The 13,996-nt window shown below is 42.4% G+C and overlaps 1 protein-coding gene across 1 annotated transcript in view; it reads left to right on the top strand.

The window, feature by feature from the left end:
- Positions 1–13,996, top strand: part of ARPC2 (actin related protein 2/3 complex subunit 2) — a 58,251-nt gene that overhangs the window by 41,669 nt on the left and 2,586 nt on the right. The window contains exons 7-9 of the mRNA XM_006157442.2: positions 11,857–11,983; positions 13,631–13,731; positions 13,939–13,986. Coding sequence (XP_006157504.1) covers positions 11,857–11,983; positions 13,631–13,731; positions 13,939–13,986 — 276 coding nt within the window. The remainder of the gene's footprint in view (positions 1–11,856; positions 11,984–13,630; positions 13,732–13,938; positions 13,987–13,996) is intronic.

Here is a 13,996-nt window from a genome sequence, read left to right as displayed (position 1 = left end):
TAGAGACAGAAAGCGAGAAATCACCCCCCAGGGGGGATGGTCACGCCGCAATCCCTTCTCCTCCATTCTCCTCTCGGGATCCTGGGCACGCACACACACACGCCCGGCGTGAGGTTTTTAAGCCACCGGGTCCGGGACACGAACCGCGGTTGACTACGTGGGAGTCCAGCGACATAGCCATTATGCTAACTGCTGGTTCCCCATTCTTTTAATGTAACAGTCTGCTCATCTCCCCACCTCTTTCTTTAGTGGATGAGGAATTTGTAAAGAACAGGCAGTTCTCCAAAGTCATAAAGTAACGAGGCCAGGATTCGGACCCATTGCAATTTGTACTGTTCAATCTAGGACCAGTGGCCTGGGCCCATGTGTCATGCTGCATTTGACAAATCATTTGGCTTCTTTGATACTCTCTTTATTTTATTCTGTAAAATGAGAATAAGCTTATCTAGACTGCCTACTTCAGAGAATTGTTACTGAGATCAAATGAGGTAAAATATTAAACAACACTTTGAAGTTTTTATAGTGTATACAAATAAAAGCTGTTAGGGAGGTGTATATATAAGCGGGTATGTAGTTCTTCTGCCTCCTCTCTCAAAAGGATTTGGGCATGGAAAGGGGTATGTTCATTAGAAAGCTAGCTAGGTCCTGACCATGTTGGCATTTGGCATATTAAACTGTCAAAGAAAAAGACATGACTCATAGTCGGATGTCGTATACAGTGCTCTTTCACAGCCATCTCTGGAACACTAACTTTTTTTTTTTTTAAGAATTATTTATTTTATTTATTATCACTTATCAATTTGACCAGAGCGAGAGGAAGCAAGCCATCAGGTCCAGGTTTTGAGCTGTGATCAGCCATGTGGGAGTCCAGTGCCTCAACCTCCAAGCCTCCACACCACCTGCCGGCCCCTGGAACACTAAATTTCTTTATTTTTTTTTTTTTTTAAGAATTATTTTACTTAGCTTTCTTTCTTTCTTTATTTATTTAATTTAAATTTGACCAGAGAGGGACAGAGCAGCAGAGAGAGGGAAAGTGAGGAAGCAAGCTACCAGATTTGGATATTTAAATCATGGTTGGCCATGTGGGAGTCCAGCCCCTCACCACCATGCCGCCTGCTGGTCCCAGAACACTAAATTTCCAATTGAAGTTCCCAGTTCATGACTTCCTCCCATTCCATGTGTGTAACCATTCATCTTTAATATTGTTTCAAGTTTTTGCTTACCATTTGTTAATTAGCTATCTATATTTACAGGGATTTTATAATTAATGTTTCATTTCACCTCATTTTGCCTAATGAGGTAGATAGAAATGGATAACAGTCTTCTTGGGTTAAAAGTAGAGACATTGGGGCCAGCAGGTGGAGTGATGGTTAAGGGTGCTAGACTCTCACATAGCTGACAGTGGTTTGAGTCCCAGACCTAGTGGCTTGCGTGCGCTCGCGTGCTCTCTCTCTCTCTCTCTCTGTCCCTCTTTCAGTCAAATTACAATCAATAAAGTAAATATAAAATAATTCTTAAAAAAAATAAAAAAGTACAGACACTGAGACAAGGTGAAATGTCATTAATACCCGAAAAGTATTTGTTTACCTGGGAGTGATCAGTAAGCCCTTTGTGGGTTTTTTGTTGTTGTTGGTTTTATTTATTTTTTAATATAACTGCCGGGGTATTTTTTCCCCTCCAGGATACAATGTCTCTTTGCTATATGACCTTGATAATCTGCCTGCATCCAAGGATTCCATAGTGCATCAAGCTGGCATGTTGAAGCGAAATTGTTTTGCCTCTGTCTTTGAGAAATACTTCCAATTCCAAGAAGAGGGCAAAGAAGGCGAGAACAGGGCAGTTATCCATTATAGGGATGATGAGACCATGTGAGTACAGAATTCGGTCCTGAAGCTTGGTTGTGACCGTCATACCAGGATGGTACTTACTGAAAGAAATGGCTTGGCCACAACTTGAACTATGTGTGAATCCCCTTCTTAAATGTTTTTCTCATGAAAACATGAGAAACAGGATATAGGTGAAAAAATAGGCCACTTCTCATATTCACCAGATCTTGAGTGTTGACAAAAGATAAAGAAAGAATGTGATATATGCCTTTAAGGTATGTAAAGTATTCTGATTCCTCTTCAAGAGTATATCTTAGATAATCAGGAGGCTGAAGGTGACCGTAGGTTCTGTGTCATTGCAACTCTTACTATGAATCTCATATAAAGAAATGATTTTTTAAAATTTTATTATTATTGTTGTTGATGTATTTTAATTTGATCAGAGAGAGGAAAAGTGAGAGAAAGCAAGTCACCAGGTCTGGGACTCGAACCGCAGTTGGCCACGTTGGAGTCCGGTGTTTTAACCACCACACCACCTGCCGGCCCCAAGAAATGAAAGTTTTAAAAGCAACATTCCCGGAATCACTAACCTTAGAGTGATTGTCATACCATATATGCAAGTTAATAAAGTCTACTCTGGGTAATTTCTACCTCCTGACTCTTAGGATAAGCATTTATTACACTGACTGTTGGCCATAAAAGTCAATACCTTTTCTTATTTGTATGCCTTTGTTTTATGAATCAAAGCATTTTTTACTTTAGCCTTGCACTTCACTTGTAATTCAAATCCAATCTTGTTCTGTATTTACTCTCATGGGTTTTGTTTCTTCAGGTATGTTGAGTCTAAAAAGGACAGAGTCACAGTAGTCTTCAGCACAGTGTTTAAGGACGACGATGACGTGGTCATTGGGAAGGTGTTCATGCAGGTAAGAAGCAAATGCCTTGGAGAGATCACATCATGGAAGTTTATATCTTTGTACCATAACAGACTGTAAGCATAGAAAAGACAGCGAGCAGTTCTGTCAGTTTCCAAACTTGTTGGAGATTTTTAACTCCACCAAACTTGCACAGTGCTGTAATTTTCCTTAGTTGTTCTAGCTTTTTGCAGGATAGCACTAGAGAGTGAATTGAGTATTAAACATACTATGACTGAATATTAAGTCTTCCTACTATAGGGTCTTTGATCTAAAGCTTGCTCAAGTTTTCTACCCCCCTGTGTTTGCCAGTAAGGCATGCTCGCAGTCTGGTTCAGTCCTAAGGTCTTTTCTGAATGGAGCCTGTAGCAAATTCTTAGGTAATAGCTCATGCATTAATAGGTGGAGTTGTTGGACTGACAGAAAAGACTTGGCCTGAGTTTGAATGAGTCACCATACATGCCTCTCTCAGAAGAAGCTCATCTACTAAGAAGAGTAATGGGGTTTGGCAGGACATTTTGTAATTGGAGTTTTGGAGCAGTTGGGCTCAGGTCATTATATACCCATTGTGGCTTTGTCATAGTGTCTGCTAGCTAGTTGCTGGTTCTGGGACATGAGATTTCATTGGTTAGGTGGTATTAGCCTGGGTTTTTTTTGTTTTTGTTTTTAAGAGGCTCAGGTAAATTTTTTTAAATTTTCGTACATTATTCTGTTTTGTTTTTCTAATTTGCTTGAGAGCATGTGTGCTCACTGGAGAGAGAAAGAGAAGAAACGTGAGAAGGCACGCACACACGCACGTTTACACACACACACACACACGTATTTTTCAAGTCACCAGGTGCAGGACTTCAACTGTACAGTTGGCCGTGTGGGAACCCAGCACCTTAACCACCATACCACTGGCTGGTCCAATTCTGTTTCTTGACAGATAAGATTTTAAAATTCTTGGACAACAGGTGACAAGATAGTTAAGGCACTGGATTCCCACATGGCCAACTGCAGTTTGAGTTCTAGACCCGGCAGCTTGAAAATGGAAAATTATCTGTTGAGGATAATGTGCATGGTAATATTTTGACTGGACTGTTATGTAGTGTATAGTGCATTCATACTGGGAAAATCGTGTTGTATGCTGTAAAGATGTACAGTGATTGAATGTTTTTGTTTTTTTTTATTTTTAATTAAATAAGAAAAAAAAGAAAGAAAATCACATTGAGCATATTTGTATGCATGCCCAAAATCCCAAGAGAATGGAGGAGAAGGGATCACTCTCTGTCTCTGTTTCCTGCAAGCATATGCTTTCTATTGGGGGGGGGGGACTTGAAAAATTAATTCTAGAACAGGGCCAGCAGGTGGCATGGTGGTTAACAGGAGCTGAATCCCAAATGACTGACAGTGTGGTTGAGTCCTGGACCCAGGAGCCTGATAAACATGTCAGGTGTTTGTGTGCATGCCCAAAATTCAAAGAGGAAAATGGAGAAGAAGGGATTGCAACATGACTATCCCCTTTAGAGGATGTTTTTTCACTTTTCTTTCTGTCCATCTTTTTTTCTTTCTCCTTCCTCCCTCCCTTTCCCATCCTCCTTACTTCCCCAGTGAGCACACATGCTCTGTGGCAAATTTTTTAAAAAGAATTCTTGGGGCTGGCAGGTGGTGTGTTGGTTAAGATGCTGGACTCCCACATGGCCAACCATGGTTCAAGTCCCAGACCTGGCTGTTGCTTGCTTTCTCATTCTCTCTTCCTCTGGTCAAATTGAATAATAATAATAAATAATAAAATAAATAATTCTTTTTTTTTTAAAAAAAGAACTCTTGGGGCCAGCAGGCAGTGTGGTGTTCAAGACACTAGATTCCCACATGGCCAATCATGGTTCAAGGTCTGGACCTGGCGGCTTGCTTTCTTTCCCTCTCTTTCTGTGTCTTTCCTTTATGAGCACATGTGCCCTGTAGCAAATTATAATAAATAAAATTAAATTTTTTTTTAAGAATTCTGGGACAGTATCTTTTTGGCTAAATAGAGTTGAAAGACAGCTATGCTTAAACCATCAAGGAGACTTTATGGATAGCCTTTTAGGTGACTAGGGACATCTTTATAAGGGATATTTTCAATTTGATCAACTCTAGTGGCTTTTGTGTTTTGGCTAATTAATCAGAAACACTCTAGTTTGGGAGTCCTTATGCAGAAAAAATGCAGTATTGATGTTTTAGCCTTTGAACGTACTGAACTTTATAAAAAGTGTAAAAATATATTCACACATGTCTCTTGTGTCCTAAAAGAAAGCCTCTACACAGACATTTCATGTGTTTTTATGCAGAATTAACTGGGGAATTAAATGCAGTAGCTCAGAAGTTGGGATAAATCCAGACTGACAAACTAATTTTAAAAGCTATGAAGTATATATTTAGATTTGGCTGGGTTTTTTACCAATCTTGTTCCATTTTATTCCAGGAAACATTTTAACTTATTTTTTATATTTTAAACAAATTTTATATTGAAGAGTGTACTGGAGATTTGTTCCTGAGAATTTTGTGGGGGTTTTTGCATATGAATTTAAACAACTCCCTCAGTGTACGTGTGGTAGGATGCTTATCTAAAAGGGACAGCAAGCCTCTTTTGCATTTTTGCAGTAACGTATCTTCAGTTAGTGACTGGCCTGGTGCTAGAGTGTCTAGGAATGTGAAGAGGATGGGCTCAGGAGGCTTAATGCCCTGCCCCCTTTCCAAATTGAGAGACTGAGATAATTTGTTTGGAAATGATCATAGAAAACTGGACTTTGCTGGGTTTTTCCTCAAAATAAGTTGTCTGAATTTTTTCCTGGACCTAGATTTTTAAATTTCCAGGAGAGAGGGTAATAATGGATGCCTAGCATAGAAAGCTGCAACCTGGGAACACTGAAGTTCTTCACAGTCCCTCATCGGCTGGCTGCAGGCTGCTGGCAGCTTTCTCCTCTTGCACGCACATCCACCCTGTTCAGAACACAAGTCCTGCTTGTGTCATTTGGCAGACAGGCACTGAGGAATACAACTGCTTTTTATTTATTTATTTTTTTTAAACAGACTTGGATTTTATGCTTGCTTTTTAAAAATCCCTTCTGGGGTCCAGCAGATGGCATAGTGGTTAAGACTCTGGACTCCTACATAGCTACTGCAGTTCAAGTCCTGGCCCAGCGGCTTGAATCTCAAGCCAGGTGTGTGTGCATGTATGGCTAAAATCCCAAGAGGAGATTGAGGAGAGATTGCACCAAGGCCATCCCCCCCTCAGGAGTGTTTTCTTGCCTTCTTTCTCTGTCTCCCCAGCAAGCAAGCTCATAACAACAACAACAAAAAACTCTTCTGAGGCCAAATACAGTATTTAGACAGTACTAAGATACTGGTTTCATTTCTGGGGATATGCTAATCAGATAATAAAACTAAAGTCTGGGACTAGCGGGTAGCATGGTGGCTAAGGTGCTATATATTCCCACATAGCTGACCACAGTTTGAGTCCTGGACCTGGTGGCTTGCTTTCTCGTTTTCTTTCTCTTTCTCTTTGTCCCTCTCTGGTCAAATTAAAATAAATGAATGAATAAATAAAAATAATAAATAAATCAATAAAACTAAGAAGTCAAGGACTGATTAGGGGAAAGACAGGCATTTCTAGCTTTTTTATTTAATTATTTATTTATTTAGGCCAGAACCGCCATCTTCCAGTAATTAACCAAAATGACAAACACAAAGGGGAAGAGGAAAGGCACCCAATATATGTTCTCTAGGCCTTTTAGAAAACATGGAGTTGTTCCTTTGGCAACATACATGGGAATCTACAAGAAAGGTGATATTGTAGACATTAAGGGAATGGGTACTGTTCAAAAAGGAACGCTCCGCAAATGTTAATCAGGGCAAAACTGGAAGAGTCTACAATGTTACCCAGCATGCTGTTGGCATTGTTGTGAACAAACAAGTTAAGGCCAAGATTCTTGCCAAGAGAATTAATGTGCATATTGAGCATAGTAAGCATTCTAAGAGCAGAGATAGCTTCCTAAAACGCTTGAAGGAAAATGACCAGAAAAAGAAGGAAGCCAAAGCAAAAGGGACCTGGGTTCAACTGAAGTGCCAGCCTATTCCACCCAGAGAAGCACACTTTGTGAGAACCAGTGGAAAGGAGCCTGAGCTACTGGAACCTATTCCCTATGAATTCATGGCATGATGGGTGTAAATCTGTGGTCTATAAACATGTTTGCATTAATTGAGTAGAATTATGTTCCTCCCTAAAGCTAATTATTATTGGGCTCAAATTCATTTTGTAATATCTTTATTCAAATTTAGTCTTTTTTTCACCTGAAAGATGTTAGGTGGTTTGGTTTATACAACAAATAAAACTCAGTTGGTTAGAAAAAAAAAGACAGGCATTTCTATTCCTTCACTCACTGAGGGGGGCCTTCAGTGTTGGGATATTATCTCATCTCACCAGCCAAGCACTGGAGAAAGTCTGGGAGATATCCTTATTTTAGCACTCATTCCATGAGAAGCTATAATAGGACCAGTACTTAGCTTTTTAGAAATTAGAGTAAGAAGAACTGAATTCTTTTCACAAATGGTCTTAAAAGTCAGACCAGTAACCAAATAACAGAAAAGTGGAAACCACAGACCTCGCTTTGTTCAGAAACAAGAAACTGTTGGCCTCTTTGGCAGTTGTGAAGGTGTTGTTTTGAGGGGCCTTTCTCCATGTCTGCATGTGTGGTTATGTGAAGATACTTTCCTGCACTGGAAACACTCAGTCTGAGTAATTTGGGTGGATACTGCCAATCTCTTCTCCATAGTGGCAAAGACACTATTGAAGATGGGGGGAGGGTGTTTGTTTGTTCTTTTGTTTTTAGTGTTATTTAAGAGACAGAAGTGAAGACTTGAGATTGTTTAAAGGGTATTCTAAACCAGAATCATATTGTTGACCAAATCTTCCACTTACAGAATTGATGAGATGTTGGGACCAGTAGATGGTGTAATGGTTGTGTTGCTGGACTCCCACATGGTTAATCACAGTTCAAGCCTCAGATGCAGCCTCTTGAAACTCATGCTGGGCGCATGTGAGTGCATGCCCAAAATCTCAAGAGGAGAATGGAGAAGGGATTGTGATATGGTCATCCCCCATGAGGGGTGATTTCTGATTTCTTGCTTTCTGTTTCTCTGTCTCTCTCTCTCTGCCTCTTCGGTGAGTACACATATCCTAAAGCAAAAATCCCGCCCTTAAAAAAAAAAAAATTGATGAGATGCCAGTAGATCACCACAGGTTTACACATGCGTCATCAGGCTATGAACACCACGTGTGCCTGGGCATTCAAGCCTTAGAGACACTTAAGAAATGCAAGAAGACACAGACAATTATTGGTCCTGTTTGATCCTATCCTCTAAGGCTAAAGAATAAAGTAGAAGTTAGAAAACATCCTAACTCGGGGCCGGCAGGTGGCATGATGGTTAAGGTGCTGGATTCCCACATGGTCGACCACAGTTCCCGTCTCTGACCAGGCAGCTTGCTCTCTCATTTTTTTCTCTCTCTCCTTCTCTCATCAAATTAAAGAATAATAACAAATAAATATTTTTATAAAAAAGGAAAGGAAACATATTAACTCCTTTGAGGAATAAAAAATATTTTCTGGACAAGTTTAGAAACCTTGCTTTGGTCATTTGCATTTGGAATGATCTCGACTCCTCCTCTGCCTCCCTGAATATTTTCCTCAGAGAAACAAAGTGTAGGCTCTTTGCTGCATCTACTGCGAGGATGAAGACCATTCTCAGCAACCAGACTGTTGACATTCCTGAGAATGTCAGCATCACTCTGAAGGGACGCACAGTTATTGCGAAGGGCCCCAGAGGAACCCTGCACAGGGGCTTCCATCACATCAATATCGAGCTCAGTCTCCTCGGAAGGAAAAGAGGACACTGCAAGTTGACAAATGGTGGGGAAACAGAAAGGAGCTGGCTACAGTTCTCATTATCTGTAGTCACGTCCAGAACATGATCAAAGGTGTTATACTGGGCTCCCGCTCCCAGATGAGGTCTGTGTTTGCTCATTTCCCCATCAACGTCATTATTCAGGAGAACGGGTCTCTTATTGAAATCCGAAATGTCTTGGGTGAAAAAATGCATCCAGAGGGTTCAAACGAGACCAGGTGTTGCTTGTTCAGTATCTCAAGTCCAGAAAGATGAGGTGATCCTTGAAGGCAGTGATACTGTACTTGTTTCAAATTCAGCTGCTTTGATACAGCAAGCCAGTTCAGTTAAAAATAAGGATATAAGAAAATTCTTGGATGGTATCTATGTCTCTGAGAAGGGGGATGAGTAAGATCTAGGAGTTTTCCAGCTACAGTAACAAGCTGGATAATTTCTAAGACCATTACGTGACATTTTAAAGATGATAATAAAAGACAACAATTAATTTTGAAAAAAGAAAGGAAAAAAGAAACAAAGTGATTCAAGAGGGGCTAACCTGACCCAGCTTCTGGTTGTTTCTTTTCCATCAGAAGCTGGCAGTTCTAGCTCAGGGGTAATGTGTAATCAGGCATGCTCCCAAACTGATCATTAAGACTCCTCAGATGGTAACTTTGCCACCATTTTGCTGAGGGCTTGGTGATCACTGTGTTCTTCCTACCTGCAAATGGAAACGTAGCCCCTGCTCTTTCTGCTCTTCCTGCTCTTCCTTTACAATGCAATGATAGTAAGTCAGCAAGGGTAGAATTGCTTTCTTTCACTGGCAAACAATATGCTAGACAACTTCTTTGAAGGAAGAGGAATTGATACAAAAATGAATAAAAACAGGACCTCTGGGACCAGCCTCTAGGACCAGCAGATGACATAATGGTTACATCACTGGACTCCAACATGGCTGACTGCAATTCCAGTCTGGGACCCAGAGGGTTCAAACTCATGCTGGGCTTGTGTGCATGCGTGCCCAAGATCCCAAGAGGAGAATGGAGGAGAGGGAATTGTGGCATGACCATCCCCCCCCCAGAGGGTGATCTCTCACTTTCTGTCTGTCTCTCCAGTGAGCGCATGCACCCTATAGCAAAAACCTCTGTTTTAAAAAAAAAGAACCTCTAGCTTGAAGAATCAACCTAGTAGGGAAGCCAAATGCAGTGAAGAATAGTAAAATAACGTAACAGAGGATTCTAGAGAGGACATGGGAACCCCAGCAAGAGAGCAGCCAGCAGCCCTGGGCTGTTGAAGACGCCATTATAGAAGGGCTGCTCTGCAAGTGGCCAAAGAACAGACACTGCACAGGCCTGCTTCTGGTCCTCCAGCAGCTCAGAAGCCCTTGCTTCTGTCCTGCCATTACCTGGGAAGGCCCACTCAGTGAATTTGAAGCATCCTGTGTTACTGGCATTGCTGGAAAATCTAGTTCTATTCTTGCAGATTTGGTTGAAACAGGGATGCCTTGTCCTTATCTTGTCTATTTGCATGGACTGTAAAAGCCTGAGATTCAGAGATTAGAACATAGAAGGAGTCGCCTGATTTTTACATCATCAGTCATTTTTCTGTAGTTTTATAAGGATAGATACATTTTTTAAAGAAATATTTTACTTAATTTTATTTATTAAAATTGACCAGAGAGGGATAGAACAAGAAAACAAGAGAGGGAAAGTGAGAAAGCAAGCTGCCAGGTCCAAGACTTGAACCATGGTCAGTTATGTGAGAGACTAACATCCTTAACCACCACACTACCTGCCAGCCCCAAGGATAGATTTTTTTTTTTTTTTTTTTTTTTTTGAGATAGAGAGAGAGATTTTTGCTACAGGGCACATGCACTTGCCAGAAAGAGAGAGGAAGCAAGAAATCAGACACACACACCCCCAGGGGGAAGTGGCCACGCCACAATCCCTTCTCCTCCATTCTCCTCTAGGGATCTTGGGCGGGCACGCACACACATGTGCCTGGCATGAGTTTAAGCCACCGGTTCCAGGACTTGAACCACAGTCGACTACATGGGAGTCCAGCAACATAGCCATTACACTTACTGCTGGTCTCCCCCCACCCTGATAGATGCTTTTTTAATGAGCTTTTATATAGAGTGGTAGTGCCCAGGGCCATTCAAGAACCAGAATTTAAAATTAGACTTTGTTTCTCCTGGCACACAGTCTCTATTTCTTTATGAAACACTAAGACAGTCCTGCTTCTTTGACTCCATCCTCGTCTGTCCCCAAGAATAACTTAAATTTGCTCTAGAGTTTTCACAGACGAATTCTAAAGAATAGTAACGGGATCTAAGATACTTGAATGAAACAAGATTTGTGCAAAGTTTTAGAGCCCCAAGAAAGTGCGGTAGTTTGAAACAACAGGAAGAACTGGGGATGAGGGGAGCAATAGAGAGCCGGTCAGCTCCTCAGGGGCTGCATCTGCACACAGGAGAGTTAGGGCGCAGCTAAAGCTCCTGTGCACCCTACCATGTGCACTCTGCAGGAGGAGCTTCAAAACTTCCTGAAAGATCATCCTCTTTTGGAACCAGCAGTTGGCATAATGGCTATGTTGCTGGACTCCCATGTAGTTGACCGCGGTTCGAGTCCCGGACCTGGTGGTTTAAACTTACGCCGAGCGCGTGTGCGTGTGTGCCCAAGATCCCGAGAGGAGAATGGAGGAGAAGAGATTGCGGCGTGGCCATCCCCCCTGGGGGGTGATTTCTCGCTTTCTGTCTCTCTGTCTCTCTCTGACTTTCTGGCGAGCACACGCGCCCTATAGCAAAAACCTCTACCAAAAAAAAAAATCCTCTTTTCACATGAAATCAGTATAGTAAGTTACAGTGCTTATCTTAAATTTAAACAGTGCTTTGCAATTTCTTTTTAGTTGAAGGTATAATTTTATCACCTATATTGGTCCAAATAAATGAAAGGGAAAAGGATTAACAATGCTCTTCATCACATTTTGAAGATCTGACTTGTTAAGTCCTTTTTAAGCTCTCATTTTGAATCTGAAGTGCACGGATAGCAGCTAGCACTTGTAAAATTTCAGATTTGACATAGTTTATTTTTAGCCCTCTACTGGTCCAGAAGGCTGGGAAGGTCGCACTGCATAGGGCAGAAATTCCGTAGCCTAAGTTGTCATTCATCTTAACACTGACCTTTCTTCTGTTTGCTTTTCATTCCTTCTTGCAGGAGTTCAAAGAAGGACGCAGAGCCAGCCACACAGCCCCCCAGGTCCTTTTTAGCCACAGGGAACCTCCTCTGGAACTGAAAGACACGGACGCCGCTGTGGGCGACAACATTGGCTACATCACCTTCGGTGAGCAGGCTGCAGTTCCTGCTCTCGGGAGGCTGTAATGAGTTTGCCCTGCAGAGTGCCCAAATCTGGACAGCATTCTCCGGTGTGCAGAAATGGGCATACCAAGGCGCTGTGTGGCTGCAGCTGGAGGAGGGTACCACAGGGCTCTGACGACAGATCAGGCCATGCGCTGTTTCTTACAGTAGTCATTTCCTCTTTGTTTTGTTTTAACCTGTTTTTCTGAAATCTTAAGAAAAGAAGGGTAGCCTGTGATGTCAAGTATTAGAGCTAGAGCCACAGAAGCACTGCTAGGAAGCTAGATGAGAGCTCTCTGTCATTTGGCATTTTATTCCATGCTGCCACTCAGAAGCCCAAGTCTTCCTTCCTCCAGTTGCTTCAGCCCTGTGAGCTAACTGATGATTATGACTGACAGCTTGGAGTGCCGTTCAGAGACTCACTGCACCTGATGCCAGCAAGTGTCTTTTGTGATGTGTTATGTAGCTCATTTTTGTGCTGAAGGCGTATGTACCTAAACAAGATGCCTTTTATCATATTTCATTAACTCTTGGCTGCACACAATTTTTTCACATTATCTTTAAAGTTGGGATGCAGTTTCCAGTTCCCGGCCTGCCACACTTCCATTAGCAATTCTTCATGGTGCATAAAAGCATAAATTTACAGTCATGTACAGCTTAGATCTTTTGAAATAGCGGTATCTCCAGTCCTAGTGTTCATTTTTTTTTAACCAGAGCAGTTAACACAGGAATCCCACCATTTTAACAGAACTTAATAGAACTTGGGGTGTCTTGGAACCAGCAGATGGCATAACAATTATGTCACTGAACTCTCGTGTAGTCAGCCTCAGCTCAAGTCCCGGAGGACCAAGCGGCTTAAAACAAACCAGACTCGTGTGTGTATGTGTCCAAAATTTCAAGAGGAGAATGGAGGAGAAGGGATTGCAGCATGGCCATCCCCCTTATGGGATGATTTATCACTTTGTATCTCTGTCCAGTGATCGCACATGCTCTATAGTAAAATTTCTCTCTAGAAAGAAGAAAATAAAGAAATCTGGGGATTTTGCTTATAGTGCAAAGAACCAAGTGACGACAGCATAAGTCTCTAGGTGGCTGGTGCCCCAGGATGAATTTGGCTCAGCCCCAGCCAAAGCTGCTCCACCTTCCTGGCCTGTCGAGAGGGTTTAAGCACTTAAACCTTAGTGTTTGGTTTTTACAACAATATAGGAGAGTCTTTGGAATCTAGTTTCTCTGAAGGCTTACTCTGTACAGGAGAGGCAGCTTCGTTTCCTAATCCTGATTTCTTAGGCCGTTTCCCTGGTGTCTGCTGATCACAGAGGCAGGAGCTAGCAGGTGTGTGGCAGACAGGGAGTAGATTCCCAGTGCACAGCCAGAGTCCAGACCCAAAGGAAGCCCAGAGTCGGGCCTGTTCCTCTGCTATATGTTCCTCTGTTTGCACTTACTGCTCCATCCCTGCTTATGCTGTCGGTATTTAGTCCTTCCTTGTCCCAGAAGGAAAAGCCTGATGAGCCTGGGAGTACTGAAATAAATTATCGAGTAGGAAGAGAGTGAAGGTGACTGTAGGTTGCGGTTCTTCCCGACCCTTTAGTGTTTGTCTTACACCCTGACGCCTTGTCTCTGCCCACACCCTCAGTGCTGTTCCCTCGCCACACCAATGCCAGCGCGCGAGACAACACCATCAACCTGATCCACACGTTCCGGGACTACCTGCACTACCACATCAAGTGCTCTAAGGTGAGGGGCACCAGCATCTCGGCTCCTGGGCTCCAGGCCTGTCTCCCACTCCCACCCCATAGCAGAGGTGCACGCGTGTCTCCAGACCTTCCCACTTCTCTGCGTGGCCTTTGTTAGTCCCAGGTGCATGCCTCCTGATGACTTCTGATGAGCACAGAGCTGCCTTAGAACAGCACTCGGCTTCAGTACCTGTTGTGTTTGCTCTAGGCCTATATTCACACACGGATGCGGGCAAAAACGTCAGACTTCCTCAAGGTGCTGAACC

Source organism: Tupaia chinensis, unplaced genomic scaffold (genome assembly GCF_000334495.1).
Source record: "Tupaia chinensis unplaced genomic scaffold, TupChi_1.0 Scaffold000542_1, whole genome shotgun sequence".
NCBI lineage: Eukaryota > Metazoa > Chordata > Mammalia > Scandentia > Tupaiidae > Tupaia > Tupaia belangeri.
Note: the sequence above shows the minus strand (reverse complement) of the source record. Positions and strands in the feature narration are given on the sequence as shown.